At 55.0% G+C, this 23,084-nt stretch overlaps 1 protein-coding gene across 13 annotated transcripts in view; it reads left to right on the top strand.

The window, feature by feature from the left end:
• Window positions 1-23,084, top strand: part of CUX1 (cut like homeobox 1) — a 376,245-nt gene that overhangs the window by 300,277 nt on the left and 52,884 nt on the right. For 5 of the 13 annotated variants that reach the window (XM_053894154.1, XM_053894153.1, XM_053894150.1 and 2 more), the window contains exons 13-20: window positions 1,348-1,396; window positions 2,201-2,297; window positions 3,313-3,984; window positions 5,097-5,162; window positions 6,529-6,630; window positions 9,188-10,017; window positions 11,966-12,131; window positions 12,625-12,681. In XM_053894154.1, the coding sequence (XP_053750129.1) occupies window positions 1,348-1,396; window positions 2,201-2,297; window positions 3,313-3,984; window positions 5,097-5,162; window positions 6,529-6,630; window positions 9,188-10,017; window positions 11,966-12,131; window positions 12,625-12,681 (2,039 nt within the window). The remainder of the gene's footprint in view (window positions 1-1,347; window positions 1,397-2,200; window positions 2,298-3,312; window positions 3,985-5,096; window positions 5,163-6,528; window positions 6,631-9,187; window positions 10,018-11,965; window positions 12,132-12,624; window positions 12,682-23,084) is intronic. The other 8 variants (XM_053894158.1, XM_053894157.1, XM_053894156.1 and 5 more) reach the window with 4 other exon arrangements.

Here is a 23,084-nt window from a genome sequence, read left to right as displayed (position 1 = left end):
TGCCGCCAGGGGGACCCACCAGGTTTTCACTTTCACACACTCTTTGGATTTTGTCTTCTAAGCACATGGCAGCCGACGGAGTCCACACGGGTGAGGGGCAGAGTGGCTCCGATCCTCCCGAGTGCCAGGCACCTAATAGGTCATCGGTAAAGATTTGCTGAATAAATTGAAAAGATACTGGTGTTTGGGGTCTACGCTCATAGGCTCACTCCGGTCTTTTGTTACACGATGTTAAAGATCTCAGACAAGAATATAGTTGCGCACACGAAGGCCATAAAAAAAGACAAGTTCCAGACTGCTCGTCACTTCTCTCCCGGCTGATGCAGTGGGGCCCCGAGTTCTTATTATTTTCAATAGCTCACCATAAAATAAAATTATGAGGTTCCCTCCCCCCCGCTCCACCCCTCCCCGCAGCTGCTCTTCCGTTCCTGTTTTGTTAGTCTACGTGACGAGGGCCACTCTGAAGATATAACCACAGATAAACTAAGCCATCAGCTCCTTACTGGCTGCCACGGTGGCAGTGGCAGAGCGTGGTCTCCTGGGGCCCTGGGCATTTTTACACCATGCTCTCTCTGTGACACTTCCGTGGAGCTTAAAGAGGGCAGGGGCCAGAGTCACAGCCATAAGAACTCTGGGAGAGCACAGGTGGCCCACTGCCTGGGACTACGGAGGCTCTCACTCACCTTCCCGAGCTCCTGGGGCCACGTGGACTCACAGAAAGGAAAGGGTGTCCCCTTAAATAGTGGTTCTGGGCACCTGCACTCAACTCGGCTGTGGGACTTGTTGAAACAGGCCTGGACCAAGTGATTTCAGTGATAAGGAGGACAAAGGAGAAATAGTCCTGCTCCCCCACACCGCCAGGGGCTACAGAGTAGGTCTGCGACCAGCCTTTGAGCCATCCAACTTGGGACCTTGCTCTTTGACCATTTCCCCCGGGGCCCAGGTGCCAGGCACCAAGCGAGCGTCTGGCCCCGGGAGCAGGTAGGAGGGATGAGCTTTCTCTCCCTGGCTTCCTTCTTACAACCTTAACATTCCCTGTACGCTTGACAAATACATTCCACTTGCAACAATGTTATGTCTGTGTTCAACTTTAAAATTATACTCTGAACAGCCCTGGTGTGATTCCATATGGAATGATTTACATGCTGGGCAAGAAACTTTTGCGGGCCAACTGCTAGTTGAATAGCTATTCTAGAGACACTATCAGATGATAATGCTGCCAGGGAGGTGGTTAGAGCTCTCGGTTCCTCGGTTCCTGGAGTGCAGGAAACTGATGTCAGTGCTCGTGAGTGTGGCGGTCGTCAAAGGTACGCGGGGGAAATGACTGCTCTGTCTTGCTCTTCACAGCATTCTGAAATCCATGGAGTTTGCACCGTCCGAGGGAGCTGGGACACAGGTACACGGTCTCATTTGCTTTCAGTGTGTGCGAGGGTCAGCTCGCCGTGCTCACTCGTCCGTCCCCGGGCGAGCATCACGAGCTCGAAATGTCTATGAAACCTCCCACCTGCAGCTGACGAGCAATTTCTCAGGAACCTTAAGCAAGTTCAGGCACGTTATCTTTAATGTAAAAAGAGGCAAGAAGAGAAGAGTCAGTGTTTTCCAAACTGGTAACTCAGTTCACGTGACACTGTGATTTAACTCGGGCGGGCACTAAGAACATGGCTAAAAACAGTCTGAGATTATGTCAGAGACCCGCCCAAAATGGACTGGCTTTTATTATCTGCTGCCTCACGTGGAAAAGGGACGGGGCAAGATGACAGCGGCACATTGTCTACCTGGTGGCCGCGTAGACTTTGAGGCACCAAACGGAAGCCCACTCCTGATGCCCAGACGGCAGCTGACCCTTTGGGGCGGGCAACCTCTGCAGTGACCTTCGGACAGCCAGTTCTAATGCCCGATGAGGCACAGGTCTAGACCCCCTGGACGTGGGGACGGAATAGAGCATGATTAGTTGTCTAGAAGCCACGTGGACGTAAAAGAAGACGTAAAAGCTCCAGGTGGAACGCATTCCTTTGGAAAGGGACTCGAGCGTTTCCCACGTGCGCGTGACCATCTTCAGGGGAAGGCAGACCTCTGTAACGTATCGGAGTCAGCCGAGTCGGGCGCACGAGCCATCAGAGCAGGGGGTGTGGGGTTCTGGTGGCCCCGGGGAGCGGGAGGGTGGCCGGCCCCGCGGTGAGCCCTGCTCTGCCCCATCTAGGACGCATCCAAGCCCCTGGAGGTGCTGCTGCTGGAGAAGAACCGCTCGCTGCAGTCCGAGAATGCCGCGCTGCGCATCTCCAACAGCGACCTGAGCGGTAGGTGGACGGCATCGCGTGCCGTGCTCGGTCCCTTCCGGGGGTCGAGGAAGAGGAAGGTGAACCGTGAGTCTGGGCCGATGCATGACGGGAACATCACCGGTTGATGACAGCCTTGACTAATGAGTGCTTGGTCTCCTCCTGGTCCTCCTCACTGCTCCTCCCCTCCCCTCCCCGCCCCGCTTAAAGATGGTCAAGGCCGGATGTGTGGCCGCAGAGCGCCTGCGGAGGTCAGTTAGAGCCAGTGTTGCAGGACATCCAGGAGGGACACTCGGAGGATGTTGGCTTTTCTGGTCTTTTCCCAGTTGTGCGGCCTCTCTCTTGTGGTGTTTTCCGGGGCTGCTTGCGGAGGCCCGGCCCTTCCAGCCTCAGTGGAGCTTTTCTTCCTTCGTCAGGTTTTCCTTGGGAGCGCATCCCCCATCCTTAGCCTTTCTTTGCTCGTCCCAAAATGGTGGCGTCACTGACTGCTTCTGGTTTTGGCAGCTGGTAAACCGTTTAACAGTGTCTCGGGCTCCGATGATATTTCGTTCTTAAAATGTGCGTGCCTTCGATCGAGTGGACTCGGTACAGTGCATTCGCCTCAGAGCAAGTGGTGTGAGAGAACCCGTTGGTCCCAAAATGTCAGTGTTTGCTGCTCCTCAGGTGGGGCCCTTCTGGTAATAGCTCGAATGCTAGCGGCCCGATCAGAGGCCCCGCGACCTGTCGACTCTTTACTGTGTGTGGTACCGGCTCCTTGTCACTTTAGGACTTTAAATCTATGTCGAGGGGACTCTCCAGGCTGCAACGTACAAGAAAGGTGCAAACATGAAATGCATGTTGCTTGTTTCGGGGGGCCTCGTTTGGCTAATTTAAAAATTCAATTGAAAAACAGACCAACACACCTCATTGGCCCTTGTAAAATCTGCACTTTTTGGTTTTTTTTTTTCCCTTTTGTGGGGCAAACTCTGCATTTTGGTCTTGGTTTTTTTTCCCTTTTGAATCCCCCATAATGCATTATGTTTGCCCTTCCTTGTAGGGTCAGCCAGGAGAAAAGGGAAAGACCAGCCTGAGAGTCAGCGTCCTGGACCTTTGCCGGCCTCCCCTCCTCCTCAGTTGCCCCGCAACACGGGGGAGCAGGCTTCAAATACTAATGGTACACACCAGTTCTCACCAACGGGGTTAACGCAAGACTTTTTCAGCTCATCCCTGGCAAGCCCCAGCCTGCCCCTGGCTTCTACGGGAAAATTTGCACTAAACTCTCTCCTCCAGCGACAGCTAATGCAGTCCTTCTACTCCAAGGCCATGCAGGAAGCAGGAAGCACAAGCGTGATTTTTTCAACAGGTCCATACAGCACAAACTCCATATCTTCCCAAAGTCCATTACAACAAAGCCCAGATGTAAATGGCATGGCCCCGTCTCCCAGCCAGTCAGAAAGTGCTGGGAGCGTCTCCGAGGGCGAGGAGATAGACACTGCGGAAATCGCCCGGCAGGTGAAGGAACAGTTGATCAAGCACAATATCGGACAGCGCATTTTCGGACATTATGTCTTGGGACTGTCTCAGGGGTCCGTGAGCGAGATTCTGGCCCGGCCCAAGCCATGGAATAAACTGACCGTTCGCGGCAAGGAGCCCTTTCACAAGATGAAGCAGTTCCTCTCGGACGAGCAGAACATCCTGGCTCTTCGCAGCATCCAAGGCAGACAAAGAGGTGAGAGGCTCTCGCGGGGTGGTGCCAGCGTGCGAGCCCGGCACGGAGTTGTGTGTGAGTGCGCGTGCGCGTGTGTGTGAGCTGAACCGTCCGTGCGTCACAGCAGGTAAAATTCCGTTCGCCGCTACCATCTCTGGGGTCCGAAGGTCGGCGGCATGAGCCGGAGCCGACAGATACGGGGGGCCTGGCCTCTGACACTCGCTCAGCCCCCCGCATGTAGTAAACTCAGAACTAAAGCGCCACCCGTCAAATCGGACGGAATCGCATCCTGTACAGCGTCCCGACGTGTGTCGCGTCCAGCGGTCCGATTGGCGGTGGGCGCTGGCCTCACGTGGGAGGAGCCCTCGGGTAGCGCCCGGCCCCAGCACAGCAGCAGCAGCCGGCGGGGAGAGCGTAGCAGCCACGTGCCCCTCCTCTTCCCACGCACACGGGGGGTGTGTCCCGTGGCCAGCTCTCTCCCGGTGTGACCTTCCATTAGTGGTTCCTTTAGCCGAAACCAGCCAGACACCAGCCTGCCTTGAGTAAGATCCGTGAAAGCTCTATGAAAACCGCCTTCCTCCCCCACCCTCCACAAATATGACAGCCACTCCTATCCCTGATGGAAAGAATCCCCTTCCCTCCCGAACGACGGGATCATTCCGCTCGACCAGCAGTGGTAGAGAAGGGTAGTCTTACCAGACACACTGGAGACGCAGCAAACAGGGAAGGGAGACGCTTTCAGGAGCGTCGATTTGCACAGGGCACGTTGAGCTTTCTGTGGCGATGTTAACTGAAATTGACTGTCTTTGGATGATTAATGTGAGCTTTGTGCCGGGGGCTGGTGGGCGACGCGCTCGGCGGCAGGCGGTGCCCCCTCCCTTTGACCCTCACGGCTTCGGTGCCGTGGGCCACTCCTTAGGTCTGTCTGATCTTCCACAGCAGGGCCTTGGCCTCTGCGGGCCGGCCGGCCAGGGAAGGGCCTCTCGAAGTTTCTAGTACCTCCCGAGGTGTACAGGAAGCCCTGAGCCCTTTCTGTAGTGACAGGAGGCTCAGACGTCATGTCACACAGCCCATATCGTCAACGCCACCGTCCCCCTGATTGTTTTGTTCTTACCACACTTGTTTTTCAACAGAGAATCCAGGCCAGAGCCTGAACAGACTATTTCAGGAAGTACCGAAACGAAGAAATGGGTCTGAAGGTATGTCGCAGGCAGGTGTTTTTCTTTGCAGTTAGTAAAAACCTAGGAAGCAGCATGTCCTTAGCTGTGCATTTGGGTTAAAACTGTGCAGTGTGATTCTGGCCTGGAACCTGATGGAAAAACAGCTAGTAAGTATAAAACAAAGCACGGGTTCAAGTACGCACGGTCCCTTCCTCCCCAGCTGCCCGCACCCTACTGGGTGCGCAAGAGGTGAGGCGGGGGAAGCACCGCTAAGAACCAGCCCCCACCCCCACCCCCACCCCGGACCAGCCCAGCCCCCCGCTCAGGTGCAAATTACACCTTTCCCCGTTTTCTCAGAAGCAGCCAAGAGCTAACGACTTTCGCTCTGAGAAAAATCAGGTGACCGAGGCAATGAGATACTGCTGCTTCCTCGTACTTCCTTTTAACTCTGAAATACGTTAAAGGTGCTACGGAGTGGACAGATCCCCGGTGTCATTATCGGTTCTCCTCTGGGCCCTGGCGAGCCAACCCCCACTGTGCTCCTGGGCGCTGCATCTTCACAGGGGCCGCGCCCCAGCGGTGTGCTTGTCTGGCAGTGGTTTGGTGCGGCGGTGGCCTTACTTAGCAGGGAAGTGGAGGATGAAAATACGCGGAAGGCTTCCAGAAAGAACTGGGGCCAGCTCCCCCCCGCCCCCGCCCCCGCCCCCGCCCCCCGGGCCGCAGTAGCTTCGGTGCCTCTGTGCACGTGGCTACTCTGCAGAGCGTCCCCCTGTGACCCAGAGACGGAATTCTTGCCCTGGAGGGAATCTCTGCAGGCTTCTGTCCTCGTTCACGAATTTTTAAGACCCGGCATGGGATGATAGACCCGAAATGTTAAATCTTCACCCTCTTCACCTTGTACGTGCAAATGACCGATAGGCGATCGGCCTCAGCCCTGCCCCCTCCTCTCCCATCTCTGCTCTTTGCGATCCCGGCGTCCCACAGACGCACAGAACCTCGAGCGTAGTCCCAGGCCAAGACAGCCGTTGAGGCTGCGTTTAAAGGGCTCGCGGGCACCACTGCCTTCTGATCCCTCGTCTGTTTTTGTGCCGGATTAAGTGATGTGCTCTCCCTGGCCCCAGCCCACGGGTGCCGTCCAGTTTGGGTAAACGTGAGAGCTTGTACCGCTGGCCAGATAACACCAGGGAGATTCAGCAGGAGCCCTTCCTGCGCGGGGCCGCAGTACCTGCTGTGAAGTTGCACGCACAGCAGATACGGGTAAAGGGGAGGCCACGCCTGCCTCCGTAACCGTCACCGGCCTCAACTCGGGAGCTATTGATCAGAATGACATCTTCGTGCAGCACTGATTTTTTGGTTGTTGTTCCACGGGTGGGCTTGATGTCATTGGTATGGCTTCTCCCTGCAGGTAACATCACGACCCGGATCCGAGCCTCCGAGACCGGGTCCGATGAAGCAATCAAGTCCATCCTGGAACAAGCCAAAAGAGAGCTGCAGGTGCAGAAAACCGGTACGGATTCCACTTTTTTGACCACTGCCTTCCAAACTCAGAAGAATTGTCCTAAGGGTTCTGGTTAGCAGTAATTAATCTTAAAAAAAAAAAAAAAAAAAAAAACGAAAACAAAAACAACAGTGTATGTTTTCAGGCATTTGGGCAAGCACGGAGGGAAACAGGTCTGTGTGATCTGAATGTTGCCACTAGTGACCGCTCTTTTTATAACGTCATTTCCTAGCACTTGACTCAAGAACGTACCTTCGGCCTAGACTCTCCTTGACTTAAACAAGTGAACAAGTAGTTGGTATCAGATTTCCTTCTTTAAATGCCATCCAGGCTTCGTTATTTGGATATATACTTGACTAAGCACTGAAAAAGAGCGGCCAGAAAATAAATCCTAAGCTCCTTCATGGGATGAACGCGGCTGGGGAGGGGTGTCTGAGTGCAGGAGGTCGGCCTCAGGAACCGGCCCTCGGAGCTCCCGCGCCCCCGCTGAGTTGGAATTGAGAGGGACACGGTGCTGTAGGTTCAGCTCAGACCCTCTGCCGGAGAGGAGACTGAGTGCCTGACTTCTCTCGCTCTGGGGTTCAACGTATGGACACACACCCGCCCCGTCCCCACGAAACCCCTGCTCTGCAGAGCCCTTCCACCGCAGACCTGGCCACTGGGCTCCCGCCAGGCCTGGCCACGGGCAGCCGTGGCAGCTGAGGACGGGCCGCCACCCAGTCACTCCCCTGATCACTGGGCCTTCTCCCCAGGCCACCCCATTCCCACATGACGTATTCAGAGGTGAGCTCGGGGCTCCCTTCTGGGAACCAGGCCTGGGCTTGGGTCTTTACCCGCCCCCCATCCTACTCAAACCGAGTCCTCACCACCGCCCCGGAAGATGGATTTTGTTATCCTGTTATGCTTGATTAGCAAACTCGGGCTCCAAGGGAGAACGGTATGCCCAGGTACATTAAATGGCAGGTCCTAGATGCAAATCCTCGTCCCTCAGCTCTGTCCCGGCACATTCCCCTCCGCCTCCTTGCAGGGACCCCAGAGTGGTGGGTGGGGGACTGGCCTGTGAGGCCTCAAGCCTGACCGTAGGTGGACCTTCCCTCTGGTGCGGTTCCTACCCTCAAGACCAGAGTGGACGTTTAAGCCAGCCCCTCGTCGGGTGGCTGAACAGCCGAGAAGCTTGGCCGGGCCCCCCTGCAGGGGGAGATAGCCCCAAATTGAGAGCGGAAAGGCCCACTTTGAGGGGTGGCTCGAGCCATGCCCTGCCCCCTTCCGCGAGCCGCAGTTGTGCCTGCCTGCCCCCGGTCGTGTGCGCTAGAGGAGGAGGGCCTTCTGTCACCCAGTGAAACCAAGTCCCCGAGAGGCCTAAAAGGTTGCCTCTGGTATCTGAAGCATTTTTCGGCCCCATTAACGTGGGTAAGGAGCCGGCTTAATGTGATTCCTTCCCCCAGACGTGAAGGTGTCTTAGAGTTGGAGCAGGTGTGGGGGCGGGGTTCAGTTCCGTGCTTCTCAGCCAGGGCCTTGCTCCACAGTCATCTGGGAGCGCTGGGTGCTGGGGCGCCTGGGTGGCTCAGTTGGTCGAGTGTCTAACTCTTGGTTTCAGCTCAGGTCATGATCTCACAGTTCATGAGTTCGAGCCCCACATTGGGCTCTGTGCTGACAGTGAGGAGCCTGCTTGGGATTTTCTCTCTGTGTCCCTTCCCACTCGCTCTCTCTGTCTCTCTCGAAATACATAAACTTTAAAAAAAATTTTTTTTAAATGCGGTGCTGGTCCAGGCCCCCACCTGCCTACTCAGTCAGCCACTTCAGGGCTGGGGCCTGGGCATGTGCGTTTTAACAAGCCCAATGGGCGGTTCTGGGGCACAGCCCTAGTCAGGAGCCCTTGATCTAGACCAGTACCCATCCCAAGCTTGCAGACGGAAATCCTGAGGCCTAGCAGTGCCCCGCGATCCCCCCAAGGTCGCAGCCCCCGGTTCTGGACCAAGGCCTACCCGCTGTCCCCCCGCCACCATCCTGGGGCTCTCTATTGCTGGCCACACCACCGTCCCCTGCCCAGAGGAAAATAAATGTGAGCCAACCCAGACGCAGCCATTTATCACTGGAGACTCTCTGGTCTCACACCACAACCGTTAACAGAAATTAGGTTTCTGAAGTTTGACGAAACCACTACAATTTTGGAATTTAGCGCACAAAAATACTGCTTACGAATCATCAAGGATTAAAAAAAAAAAAAAATCACCAGGGATGACGGCACATCCCCGGGTGTTGGCCCGCTTCCCCCCCCCCCCCCCCGCCCCCGTGACACCCCAGGATAATGAACCCTCTCGGATGGTGCGGAATAGAGGCCAGCGGTCTCGGAGCCGTGATGTTAGTCTGTCCGTCCCTGCCCGGACAGACGCACGCGTGGTTCGCTGACATAGGAAACGATGGCAGGGCAGAGCAGCTCGGGTCTCCCGGCTAATCCACGTGTTGTGGGCGGGGCAGGTTAGACCGGAGCGGAGGGAAAGCAGCACGTTCCCACCCGCTGGGGACGGTCCCGCCGCCATCTCACCTCCGTGTTTGCTCCGTGCAGCAGAGCCGGCCCAGCCTTCTTCCGCATCCAGCAGCGGGAGCTCGGACGACGCCATCCGCTCCATCCTGCAGCAGGCCCGCCGCGAAATGGAGGCCCAGCAGGCCGCCCTCGACCCCGCCTTAAAGCCAGCGCCACTGTCCCAGGCCGACATTGCCATCCTGACCCCCAAGTTGATACCCTCCTCGCCCATGTCGTCCGTGTCCAGCTACCCTCCGCTCGCCCTCTCCCTGAAGAAGCCCCCGTCCGCCCCCGACGCCAGCGCCTCCGCTCTGCCCAACCCCCCGGCCCTCAAAAAGGAGTCCCAGGACGCGCCCGGGCTGGACCTCCAGGGAGCGGCCGAGTCTGCACAGGGCGTCCTGAGACACGTGAAGAACGAGCTGGGCCGCAGCGGCGTGTGGAAGGACCACTGGTGGAGCACCGTCCAGCCGGAGAGGAAGAGCGCCGTTCCTCCCGAGGACACCAAGCTGGAAGAAGCCAGCAGCGCGAAGGAGAAGGGCGGTGGCGGCCAGCCGCGGGCGGAGCGCGGCCAGCTCCAGGGACCCTCGTCGTCAGAGTACTGGAAGGAGTGGCCCAGTGCCGAGTCGCCGTACTCCCAGAGCTCGGAGCTGAGCCTGACCGGAGCCAGCCGCAGCGAGACGCCCCAGAACAGCCCCCTGCCCTCCTCCCCGATCGTGCCCATGTCCAAGCCCGCCAAGCCCTCGGTCCCTCCGCTGACCCCGGAGCAGTACGAGATCTACATGTACCAGGAGGTGGACACCATCGAGCTCACCCGGCAGGTGAAAGAGAAGCTGGCCAAGAACGGCATCTGCCAAAGGATCTTCGGGGAGAAGGTAAGGGGGTGGACTCGGGGACCTGGGTGTTCTCATCTCTTTTCGCTGCTATCTGGCAGCATCTGTCTGGAGGACGTGGCCGTCACCCCATTCATTGAGCCACGGGGCAGAAAGATTTACCCACTCCCAGACTTCGGAGAGGCCGGCCGATGAATGTTCCACTGTTCGCCCCACCTGGGGCGAGACTCTGGGCTAGACCTGGGGTGAGACTCCGTGTCACCCACCATGCTCCTTTAGGCTCCCAGTGACACGTGAGGGTGCGGACAGTCGCCATTTGACAGATAAGGAAAGTGCAGCTCAGGAAAGTTGAAACTACATGCCCCCAGCCGGCCGGTGCCGGAGTTCAAGTCCCGTGTCTCTGCCCAGGGTGGCCCAGACACGACTCTGCAGGCTTTTTTGGCCAAAAAAGCTCTGATCCCATAGAGAGACCTAGAGAAGGAAGATGCATGTGACAGGAGAAGCTTCTGTCGTGTGATAGGCGTAATCGTACCTGTCTCCCAATTCAGCATTTTCCTGGGTCCTGTCGGCCAGATCGGTGAAGTGACCTGCCCAGAATACACAGCTAGAGGTGGCCCCGGGCACAACTGCCATGCCCGCAACTGGCCCGCAAAGCCCCTGCTTCCACCCCTTCCCTCCCTGGCTCACGAAAGTCAGTGATTTCTGAATGAGCCCCCAGACCCTTTCTGTGCCAGGCACTTCCCGGTAACAGTTTCTCGATAATGGGGATTTACCAGGCCTGTAAAAAAGAAGGTAAACATAATACCCCAGCGTTGTTTCAGATTAAGTCATTAGTGAGCATAAGGAGAAGCGCTCCACTCCCCTGAAAGGCAGCCTCCCCGAGGGGTATGTGGTGGGGTCGACAGTGGCCTCTGAGGAACCCCCACGCGGGGGTCTCCCCTCCCGCCTCCCGGCCCTCCCTGCCCTGCATTGTCCTGCCTTCCGCTCAGCGTTTGCGCCGAACCGTGCGGTGGATCCTTACAATATCTGATTGTGATTTCTTTGTCCTGATTTTACAAAAGGTGATGGGGCGGATAGAAGTGAGGATGAGAATTTCAAGTCCCTTGAAATTTCTAGTTCAGTGTTGTAAAAATATCATTTGAGAACATTTAAATAGACATTTGTGCTCATGCCTTAAATTTAGCAGAGACTTAATAGCGTTGAACTTGTTTGGCCCGTGAGTGCAGTTTATTCTGGAACTTGAGAACTTTTCAAAAGAGTGATCGAACGCAGCCCCTAAATATCTCTGGGCTGCATCTGTGTCCTGTGGGGGGTGTTTGTGCCCATACATATGTATGGCCATATGTGAGCGTTAAGAAAACTCGGGCATGTACGTGCAATTTGTCGGTTGTCTGCAGTGAGTTTCACTCCCAGGCTGGCGCCCCCATCGCCGCCGGCTCACCTCTGGGCCCCCACTGTCGAGCAGGATGCGGTCCGAGAGAGCAAACCTTTCTCGGTGCCGGCCCGGCCCAGCGCCACAAAGAAGACCGGCCTCCCGCACCCCGCCGGCCCCCGCCGCTCTGGCCACTAAAGGGGTCCTTGGCCCCGGCACCTCAGCCTTTCCTGGCACCTCCGGGCAAAGAGCAAGCTTTCAGCGCTTCCTCCTCGGGCTGTCGGGACGCCACCCCTGAGGCCTTGGCAGGATGGAGGCCCTGGGCGAGATCCCCTCCCCTCCTCCTCCCACCGCTCCTCTCCCTGGGAGTAGAAAGCTGTGACTGTAACTAGGGCTCCCCAAGCCAGGGCCTCCGCCCGCCGGGGCCTGTGACAAGCTGATTCCCCAACCCCAGGCTGGCGCCATCCCCCGGGCAGGGGTTCCGCGCTCAGCCCCTGAAGCCCTCGCTTGGATGTCGTCCGTCCCCACCTCTCCGTGGCCATGTGTGCATCACTAAAGCATTTGGTGGTCTCACACTAAATCCTGGGCACCGATGCATGTCTTTGGTTGCCCCACCAGGTACTGGGCCTGTCCCAGGGCAGTGTCAGTGACATGCTGTCCCGGCCGAAGCCTTGGAGCAAGCTGACCCAGAAAGGCCGAGAACCCTTCATCCGGATGCAGCTCTGGCTGAACGGCGAGCTGGGCCAGGGTGTCCTGCCTGTCCAAGGGCAACAGCAAGGGCCAGGTAAGGGCAGCCCCTCCCTGGGCTCCTGCAGATGGGGGGAAGGGAAATGCATGCAGGGGGTGGTGAGGCCACCAGCCGTGCCCTGGACTGTTGGCCGGCGCCTGGGGGTGGAGAACTGCCCCCTTCCTCCACAACCTGTTGCCATGGGACTGACTTTAGTTTTTCGGAGACAGAAAGCTGTGCCTAGCTAATTTTATAAGCAGCAGAAAATGAGTTACTAATTAGGAAAATGCTGTTTGTACATAAATATAGGTAAAAGTCAAGTAGCTAAATCAGGGAATCAGGAAAGGAAATCAGCCAGAGACACAGAGGTGAAAGATACAACGGGCTCCAGCTTCTGCCTGCGTGGACCCCGAGTTCTGGCCCCCCCTGTAAGGAGCGGGACCTTTGGGAACTTTATGCCGTCTACGCTCTGCTATGCTCGGTGCGTTAGGAAGTTTTAAACCCCTGGGGTTTGTTTCCTCATTTAATTGTAACCCTTTGTCTTATTCAGTCCTCCATTCTGTGACGTCACTACAGGACCCCCAGCAGCAGGGCTGCGTGAGCTCAGGTAACTAGCGATTTCTGTGGTTTTGTGTGAAATACTTCCCTCCCTCTACGTTTCCCTGTCCTCTGGTCTGTAGCTGGGGGTCTCCGAGGATCCCTGGTTCTGGATTCGGTGAGCCGAAAACACCATATGCGGCTGGCACACTGGATTCCTCGTGGTCCTGGTTTCTAATGGACACAGGGAGAGTTAGCAGCCGCGTGAGGGTCTCCTCCAGCATTTTCCTGCTCGCCACCAAATTCTTTCATCGGCCTGTGGCTTCTAGGTGCTCAGGACTGGGGGCTGGGGTCCAAGTCAGAGATAGGTTCTGCACTCACGGGCACTTCCATTCTAACAGGAGGGGGCTGGACCTCTCCCGGCAGGGTCATGGGCAGGCAGAAGTTGAGTCCATCCAGAAGACCTTGGGGCCACCTGCAAGCAAGAAGGATGGGGACGAAGGAAGCCAGTTAAGGGCTGAGGGTGGGAATCCAGCCTAGAGGTGGGTGGTGGAAGGCCTGCAGTGCCGGCCGGCCGAGGCACCTGGCGCCTTCCGGTTGGCATGTGGAGCCCCGGGGCCTTTGAGCTGGTGTTTCTGCTCTGCGGACCCCTTGCGGCGGCACCGTGCTCCTGGCTGTCATCACACGTCCACCCCGCGCTTCCGTGAGCTCGGAGCCTTGCCTGCCTGGCTTCCGGGAACGGCCAGCGTCTTGAGCTGCTCCTCTGTTCGCTTTTATTTTTCTAAACACGCGGATTAGCCTCCATATCCCATCGATTCATTGAAAACTCAGAGCTAAGGGAGGGGCACGAAGCCCGCCAGCCTGCTGCAAGTTTTAGGAGGGAAAACGTGCGTAGCACACGGAACAGCTGGGCAGCGGCCCGAGAGACACCGAACTGCACACAGATGCGCCCCGAGCAGGGCGTCAGCCGCAAAGGGCCTGGTTGAGTTTGCATTTTGGGTGCTTCCCTTTGATTCTGACCAAAACGGGGGGTGGAAGTCGGTGTCTTACCCAAATCGTTGGTCTTCTTGGCCGGACCTCTGAATGGAGTGGTTTGTCCACCTGAAGAGGGACCACGTGTACTTCCTTCCCCCCCTCATGTCTGGGTAGGTCAACTGAAGTAGCGAGTCCCAGAGAACTTAACAGAGCGCCGGCTCGCGTCCCAGATACATCAGGGCAAATAATGCACAGTCTTGTTTGTGCCAGAGCTTCACAGACGTTTGCATGGAAAATTCGCCTCGCCTCTTGCCCCAGCGGAAAGTTGGCCTCCCCTTAAACTCTCCAAGAGTATTTGCTGCCCAACAGAGTTAGGACTACACTTGGCAGATCGTGACGAACGTATTTTAGATCAAAATCACTTGTTCCTGGGGCTCCTGGGTGGCTTAGTCGGTTAAGCCTCTGCCTTCGGCTCAGGTCGTGATCTCAGGGTTCATGAGTTCAAGCCCCGTGTCTGGCTCTGTGCTGACAGCTCAGAGCCTGGAGCCTGCTTCAGATTCTGTGTCTCCCTCTCTCTGTTCTTCCCGTGTTCATACTCTCTCTCTCTCTCTCTCAAAAACATTTAAAAAAAATTTTTTTTTAAATCACTTGTTCCTAAAGAAAACAGGAGCTCTCCCGCAGCTCCTAGTCAGTCATGATCGATGCCAAAATCTTCTCCATGTGCGAACACATCCTTGAAGAATGGCCTCTCGCTCTTTATCATATGGCAGGTATTTGCTGTTGTGCTGGAAGGTCTGTTGTCACGTTTCCGACATAGGGAAACCACGCTGGGCCCCTCAGAGGGACGTAAGTGGTATTTGTAATAAGATGTCAAATTACTTTATAAAATAAAGCGATGTGTAAGACTCTTGGAGAGTCTGCAGATTGGCGGAGGCAGGGAGCCTCTGGATCAAAATGAGCACCAAAGAACTTTCCAGCAGTTTCTGTGAAGAGGTGGCAGGCGGGCCTCTCCCTGTGTCATCCCGGCAAAACGGGAGACGACGGATCATAGACCGCTTGCCCATCGCACCCATGGACAGTCAGCAATAGGGAAGTCGTCAGTAGAAACACTCATTGTGGGGATTGTGGGGGAAAAGATGGAAAAATATTTCCTACATTGTAGGAAAGTACGAATTTTTTAATATGACAGTCGCTAAGCAAAAACGTTTCTCTGGATCGCAAAGACGAGAAAACGCGCTCGTCGACGTTAAAAGAAAGATGATCACTGCAGCAGGATTGTGGGTGGTAGTTTTTCTCGCGTGAAACTTCTTTACTACCAGTGGTCTCTTTTCAGGAGTATTTCTAAAAGTCAAAGTAGCAGAGCTTTTCACTTTGTGGGATTTAGATTTGAAAAAGAGAATTATTTTGTAATGATGAGTATCGCTGTATCATTGGGATGGATGCCCAGAGGGGACGCCAGAATCTTCCTCGACAGAGTAGAAAATGAGTGTCTGTGAGGAAGCCTCCAGTGAAGCCGTGCTGCCCCAGAGGCACGTTAGCAAAGCCTCCGGTTCCAGGATTTCCCCAGGATTCGAGTTCTCTGTTCTCACCGCGGCTACCATGGAATCCTTCCCCAAGGCCCCCAGGCCCAGAAAGGTGCTGTCCTTGGCAGTGACTCCATGAGGCCCGTGCCAGAGGTGGCTCAGCGTGGTAGAAACAGATGGCTGTGGGAAGGTAATTCCAAGCCTAGGTTGGTTGGTTCCTGGATGCTGGGGAGAAACACTCTGCGTCTGAGCAGCCCGGGCCCTGGGCCGGCCTAGTGGCCAGAGTAGCCTCCCGGGTGTGGAAGGGCTTTGGAAGCCCGGCCTTCTGTCCACGGCCCAGCAGTGAGAGACTACAGTTGCCCGGCAGAGAATGCGTGGGCCCAGCGCAGGACTCTGTGCTCAGTTACCATGGCGATAAGATGCCCGGGAGTGGAGTGGCCTCACTCATCTGAACAGCAAGCTGCTGACACAGGAGTCTGCTTGCCTCACTAAAGGCTCCCTGCCTGCCTCTCTGTGCCAGGCGCTGCTGCCCCTCGGGGTCTCCGTTTTCCTTAATGATCTGCACGTCAAGCTTGCTGATAAGCTTTACGAGGAGAGAGAGAGAGAGAGAGAGAGAGAGAGAGAGACCGAACTTTTAATTACATCACCGCTTCCTCTTCTTGAACGGAACCATTCCTGAATGTTCCTTTGATGATCTGAGCATTGGGGTGATGGCCTCGGGCAGTCAGGAGGGTGAATGCCATTTTCTGCTGGCGGCCTGCGCTTTTTCTTGGAAGCTGTTGGGGCCTTGACGAAGAGTTAGGAGAGCAGAGGGTCCCGTGTTGATCACATGAGTTAACTTTTAATAGATAGATAGATAGAGCAGAGGGTCCTGTGTTGATCACATGAGTTAACTTTTAATAGATAGATAGGTAGATAGATAGATAGGTTTTTAAAGGCCAGAACTTCCGATCAGGTACTCGTTGAGGTTTCCAGGCAGTCTAGTTCCCTACAAACATTTTTGAGTTGGCTTCTTTCGGAGTTCCCAGTGCCGTGGGGGAGGCGAGCCGGTGGTTCTGCACGGGGTCGTGTTTGATCTCATATGGCAAACTTATTGGGAGATAGTCCTTTGGGGATTGGTTCTCTGCTTCTTCCTGTTGTCGGTCTTCCATCCCAGGTACCAGGCATCAGCTGACCTCGCTGCTTAGCTATCGCCATGCTCTGGGGAAGCAAAAGAAAGCACTTACGGATGAAGGGAGGGGCCCTGTAAGGGCTGTTTCCCCTGAGTGTGGCCTCCAGTCCTTGCTGATCAGGTAGCAGGCTTTCTTTTAAAGGGAAGAAAACCTCAAGATGCACGGAAGGGGGTTGTGTGAGGGCACGTGTGTAGGTAGGTAGGTAGGTAGGTACATAGATCGGTAGGCAGATACGATCTGGTAAACCGCTGGGGTTTTTTGTGTGTGTGTGTGTGTTTTTTTTTTCCATTTTCGTTCCCTACAGCTCATTTTATATTCACAGTTCCTTGGTGTGATTAATCTCTTTGCCCCAAGGGAAGGAAGGAGACAAGAGACGATCTAAAAGGGGGAGGGAAAAAAAAAGGGAAAGGAACAGATTTTCCTGGATGCGATGTTAGTCATTACATTACAGAGCGTAACTTTTGAACACGAAAGCATTTTGTTACTGCAGTTAATAAGCTTCCACACCACCCTTCAGATGGATTATTGCAAACCGCATAAGCCAAAGCATGCCCCAGTCTCCTCGGATTAATTCTGCAACATCCAGTTTTTTTCCCAGCATGTGAGTCAGGAGCGGTGGGTTCCGGGTCCTCTGCACCCGTGGAGAATCCCATGGCTGACTGTTGTCAGTCAGCAGAGCGGCAGCTGCCTCCCGAGGAGACAGCTGCCACAGTGTCTTGAACGTGGGTGGCCTCACACACCCTGGAGAGACCCGTGGCCACAGCCCCCAGTTAGGGACGGGCCAACATTCCTGTGTAATACGCAGAATGACTCTTGCTTGGTGCCCGTGAGATGACCAGGAAAATCTGTCCGGGGTTTTAGTGCTTTGAACTCAGCAGTGGGATTCTCGGGCAGGCATTTGGACAGCTTGTTAATAGGGACTGCCAGAAAATTCCATGGCAGTATCTAAAACTTGTCAGTTTTAGTGCCTCAGTTTAGTGCCTTAGACTAGATTTGATTTGATTTTTTTTTCTTTCTCTTCCATCGAAATAAATCAGTGATCGTAACTGTCGGTTCTCTCTAAGAAGAATTTTTCTAACCCCTGAAAAGATTTGTATATAACTGATTTATACCTGGCCACAGAGAACAGATCGAAAACAAAAGAGGATTCTGGAAAGCCACCTGTGAACTAGAGAGTGCCCTTCCCTGAGCAGAGGGTGGGCCGCTGCTGATCATTTGGCTCGGGGCTCAGCCTTTTGCGCCCACTCATCGACGCAGTGTGGCCGGGAGAACTCAGTGTGCCGTGCGTGCCTTTCTTTCTTGGTTGCAACCTGCATTCGGATGCTTTGTTATATCAAGAACGCCATGATAAAGGAATAACTGTTCTAAGGTCTAGGTCAGAAAAGACGGGTTTCTGGATTCAAACACAGCCTGCCTTCCTATTGTCGGTATGTGTGGGTGCAGGCCCCGCGACGCTGAGGGAGCCCCACGGAGGGACTGGGCCGTAAAGGGCTAAGGGGTCAGGGAGGAGAACATTGCAGGTACAAAGTTCATAGACAGGGAAGCACGTGGCGTGTGCAGAACCTTTGAAAAAGGTGAGAAGCCCCTGACGCAGAGGGCTTTTTTTTGGTTTGTTTTCCTTTTAAAACAACAGTAGGAAAGTAGATCCTGGGAGCATTTGGTCTTTCCTGTGTGTAGTCTACCGTTGGCTGTGCTGCCTTGAGGCTTGTGTGGTAAGAAGAAAAGTGTGCGGGCGCCTGGGGGGCTCAGTCAGTTAAACATCCGACTCTTGGCTTTGTCTCAGGTCATGATCTCACGGTTCGTGAGTTCGAGCTCCGCATCCGGCTCCTTTTGCTGACAGTGCAGGGCCTGCTTGGGATTCTCTCTCTCTCTCCCCCTCTCTCTCTGCCCCTCACCTACTCACTCTCTCTGTCTCTCAAAATAAATAAATAAACTTAAAAAAAAGAAGAAGAAGAAGAAGAAGAAAAGTGTGGACGGTGGGACAGAAGGGAGGCCCCGTGCTCTTTCAGGGGGACCTCGGCAACCTGCCCCGCACCTGCCATCGCAGGTGTTGGGCCTGCGATGTGTACCTGCTGCCTCTCCTACCAAAGTGCTTCTCCTCACCCCTACCCCCGCCCCCCCGGTGGCTCTTTCTTGAGAGGAGGGGGGCTGAGGCCCGTGATCGGTGGCACAGCCCTCCTGAGTTCTCACCCACCCCGTCCGAAGAGATCAGAGGATGGAGGGAAGAAACTCCTGACCTCAGAGCTGAGCCGCTGGACCACAGGGAGCCAGGAAATAAGCAGGAAAGAACTTCCCGCCACTGGACCGTGGGAGGGGCAGGTGAGGGGTTGAGACTCGGCCAGTGGCATAGCCTCCAGGATGCAGGGCACTGAGATGGCATTAGCAGTGGCTGAATATGCGCAGCGGGGGAGGGGGAACAGTTCAAGAAGAAATTGGCCAGGGCTACAGGATAGCCTTAGGGGGCTCAGAGGCAGAGAGGGAGAGGACGTGGACGATGATGGCCCAAAGCCCAAAGGTCATTTGGCCCCGTATGGGGAAGGGCCTTGTTCAAACAGGGTAGGCTGAGGAGGCTGTGAGCCCAAGGAGCACGTGCCCCAGAGCCACCAGGCCTGGGGCCCTCAGCTGAGGCAGGGCTTAGGGAATGTCCCACCAGGGCCTAGAAAGTTCCTTCCTCACCTTGGGTGCAGTGGAGTAACTTGCTCTGCCAAGAGCGAGATATCCCCTGTGCCAGCCCAGACGGTCTAGGAAACTGTGCTCTGTGAATTGCCTTCTAATTAATGTCTTTCAAAAATTGTCAGCCTTATCTCAGCTGAGCTCAGGTGACAAGGGGTTTGGGCATTCTAGAGTTAACCCTTCAAGAATGATGAGATGCAGGCCGGGCACAGCAAATGCAGGAGGGGCCTCGGCCATGCCACAGGACAGGAGGGGGCCCTCTCTTGAGCCCCCTCGAAATGGGACTTGTTGTCACCTCCCCCTAGTGCGTGTGCACTCGCCGCTTTGTGGGAATTCACCACGGGGGTCTGGCCATGTGACCCGGAAGCAGCCCCCACTGCAATGTTAATGTAGGAGGGCAGGGGGAGAGTGGAGGCCCGGCCCGCCTGCCTTCACCCGGAGCACACTGTACCTACAGGCCCCGCATGGGGTTCACTCTCAGGCAGCAGACGTCAGCCTCACCGTTCCTGGGAAAGACTGCTCCTTTGTAAATCAGCCCCCAAAGTCTCTGTTCCTAGAGTGGGATTTGCCACCATTACCTCTCCAAAAAAGAGACAGAGAGAGAGCAACTCAGGGTAAGAGATTTGACTTGGTTAAAAATTATGATTTGTGGGGTTTTCTTGAATAAATGAAGTGTACACCATGATTATAAAATGCAAGCTTTCAAAGAGTTTACACCCCTTTTTTAAAAATGAGTCGATCTCCACTGGTGAAGCGTCTGACTTCGGCTCTTGTCGTGCCCTCATGGTTCTTGAGTTCAGGCCCCACGTCACACTCTCTGTTTCTCCTGTGCTCACACACGCTCTGTCTGAAAAATAAGTAAACATTGGGGCACCTGGGTGGCTCAGTCGGTTGAGCGTCGGACTTTGGCTCAGGTCATGATCTCGTGGTTCGTGGGTTCGAGCCCCATGTTGGGTTCTGTGCTGACAGCTCGGAGCCTGGAGCGGGCTTGGGATTCCGTGTCTGCCTCTCTCTCTGCTCCTCCCGTGCTCGTGCTCTCTCTCTGTCTCTCAAAGATAGATGAACGTTAAAAAGAATTTAAAAACAAAATGTTTCAAAAAAAATAAGTAAACGTTTAATTGAGAAAAATAATGAGTTGCCCACCCTCCCAAAACCCCCGTCTTCCAGCCGCCCTCCCCGGAGACTGTCTATCCCGTTTCCTGCAGACGGTCCCTGTAACTAGATACTGTTCTGCACAGAAGGAAGCCTGCAGGCGTCCAGGTGCCGTGTCTTACTCTCCTCAAGCAGCAATATGTCGCAGGTACTTCTTAGCCCAGTACGCAAAGAATCTTCTCCTCTTTTTACAGCTATAGGGAAGTCCCATATCTGGATATACGGTATCTTATTTAACCAGTCACTGGTGAGAAATATTTCCATTGATTTCAACAGCAAAACGTAAGCAACTGCCCTGCAGTGACCAGCCTTGAGTGCGTGTCAGCGGCCGTGTGCGCAGCGGGCTCAGCCGACTGCCGAGGGCTCGTCCGGCCTCTGCCGCCTAGCGACGGTGCGGCCTTGGGCAAGTGCCCCGACTTCTCTGTCTCAGATTCTTCTTCTGTAAAATGGGGCAAATACAGGACCTGTCTCCCAAGCTGTTGGGAGCTTTAAATGACTTTGTGTACAAAAGCCTTTCAGAACCGGGCCCTCTGGGGGCACCTGGGTGGCTCATTCGGTTCAGCGACCGACTTTTGATACTGGCTCGGACCACGATCTCACGGTTCGCGAGTTCAAGCCCCGCATTGGGCTCTGCACCCACAGTGTGGAGCCTGCTTGGGATATTCTCTCTCTCTCTCTCTCTCTCTCTCTCTCTCTCTCTGCCCCTCCCCCACTCATGCTGTCTCCCTCTCCCTCTCTCTCTCTCACTCTCAAAATATATAAACTTAAAAAAGATTCAAACTCTGTTTAAAAGGAAATAAAAAGAACAGGGGCCGCCGCTGGAACATTTACTTCTGCTGCTACACTTCCGTTACACGTTGCCCCGCGTATACGTGAATAATATATGTGCACACACAGAACGTCAGGCCTCCCGCTTTCAAACAGGAAAGCAGTCCAGCCGCTCGCTCCTGGGGTGGAGCTCGTCAGGCGCGAACATCACCGGGTGGAAGCCGGCAGCCAGGGTCTGCTGCAGGGGAAGCCGCGGGCAGCTCTCCAGACTCCCGGCTCCTCGGAACTGCCATCGGTCTTTGGAAGCTGCCTGCCCGTCTACCATCCTGTAAAGTTGACCCCAAATCCTGAGCTTCCAGAGTAAAGGCTGCAGGTTCTATCACTCATGCCATCTGGGGCCGAGCGGCGTGGAACCCGGCCACCCTGCCGGGATATAGGGGTGACCGACCGTTGGCACGGGTGAGCCGTGCCGTCCCGCTCAGGTTCCCTTGGTTACTCTGCCTGGACCTCCGTGCGGGCACCGCCCAAATCGCCTTTGAGAGAAAGCCCGTGCGGAGCCTCGTCACGGGCCTCTGGACACGTCTCCCTTCTCGCCCCTTTCGGCTTTCTTCGGAAATCAGAATTTACAGTACGTTGGGCATTCGGCGCAAGGAGCAAAAGTAGGTCGTAGGAGCAAATGAGGACTTGGGCTTTCAGTGGTTTGGTTCCAGGGAAAGACGAAGGAGCTGACATGCGTATCTATCCTCAGGTGATTTTCAGGCCTGAAAGGAGAAAACTCGCGTATTTGTATCTTTTATGTGCCCTGCACAGAGCTGATACCTTTAATCCTCCATCAGTAAGGGGAAGTGATTTCCCCCATCTTACGGATGGAGAAAACCAAGGCTCAGAGATGAGCGGTGATTTGCCCTCAGTCAAGAAGATGGAAAAAGCGACCGTGGTCCTGAGGCCAGCGGCCCTACTGCCATGGAGCTGGGCCCAGGCGAGCTGTCACTCAGCCCCGAGGGCTCTGTGCCCCCCCAGTGGGTAAAGGGTTGGTGCCTGGAACGACATGCTCAGAGAGAAGCCAAGGCCACATTTCAAAACCAGAAACAAAACTGGATCCAAATTATAAATTTGAATAAATACAGAAAAGCAGATCCAAGACTAAAGAAACAATAGGAAAAGCAGATCCCTCCATTACCCCGGGACGCGTCCCTTGTATTTCAGCCAGGAGTTGGGCAGGAGAAGAGAGAAGCCAACGACAAATCAGTGGCAGAGCCGGACCCGACTTTATGCAGTTTGCAATGGAACATATATAATCCATCCAGCCGGGGATACAGGTCGGTGCTGCTTTGAAACCCTTCCCGTCTACATGCACGGAAAATACACACAGTGGTGCAGGGCCCTTTCCCTTCCTGAAGGATAGCCCTGCCCTTCAGCTGTCTGGCCCTCTCCCTGCTGGGAGCCCTGAGCCAGCCAGGGACCCGAGCCCCAGCCCCTTACGACTGGCCCCTGGGCCACGCTCAGGGTCTGCACGAGAAGTGAGGAGGGGGGGCTCCGATACAGAGCAAACCAGGAGGCTCCATCACCAGCTTCATCTTGATTTTGTGTTTTGCTCTTCCCTTTGGAACTGGATTCCCAAATATAGTCTGAGTCTGAATTGGCAGATGTTGGGTTTGTCCTTTATGAGAGGACCAAAATTAGTCTGTCATTTGGCACTTAAATAAAGCAGCCGAACTGCCTTTGTACCAACTTTGCAACAAGGAGGGACTGAAGTTGGGGCATTGTGTCTGATAAGGAAACTTTCTTGGAAGCTTCAGCAGCACCTCCAAAGCCAAAAGCTGAGGGAGGAGAAAGAGAGAGACAGAGAGAACACGGAGTCCAGAGGGACGTGCCTTCCTCTTGGCTAGACCTGCTCGTCCATGAGTTACGGTCAGTTGCGTTCCACGTGGTTTAAATACCTCCCAAAATTGAAAGGGAGAATCGATACTCCACGGAAATAGCAGTCGGCGAAAACAGCAGCGGTGACTCAGTTTTGGGGAGGAAAAGAACAATCTGTCCAGAGTGCCTGGAGCTGGGTGAGCAGAGGGGCTCCCCAGGGGCAGCAGAAAGATGTTATAATCAATTACCACATCATAACACTGATGTATGATAATTACGGAGTGTTTCTCCTGAGATAGTGCGGCGTTTGGCTGGGATACAGTTCTTTCATGGTCCACTGCCTGATTAAT

Source organism: Panthera pardus, unplaced genomic scaffold (assembly GCF_024362965.1).
Source record: "Panthera pardus isolate Hobbes unplaced genomic scaffold, ASM2436296v1 HiC_scaffold_4, whole genome shotgun sequence".
Classification (NCBI taxonomy): domain Eukaryota; kingdom Metazoa; phylum Chordata; class Mammalia; order Carnivora; family Felidae; genus Panthera; species Panthera pardus.
The sequence above is the reverse complement of the archived record's forward strand: the minus strand, read 5'-3'. Positions and strand labels throughout refer to the sequence as shown.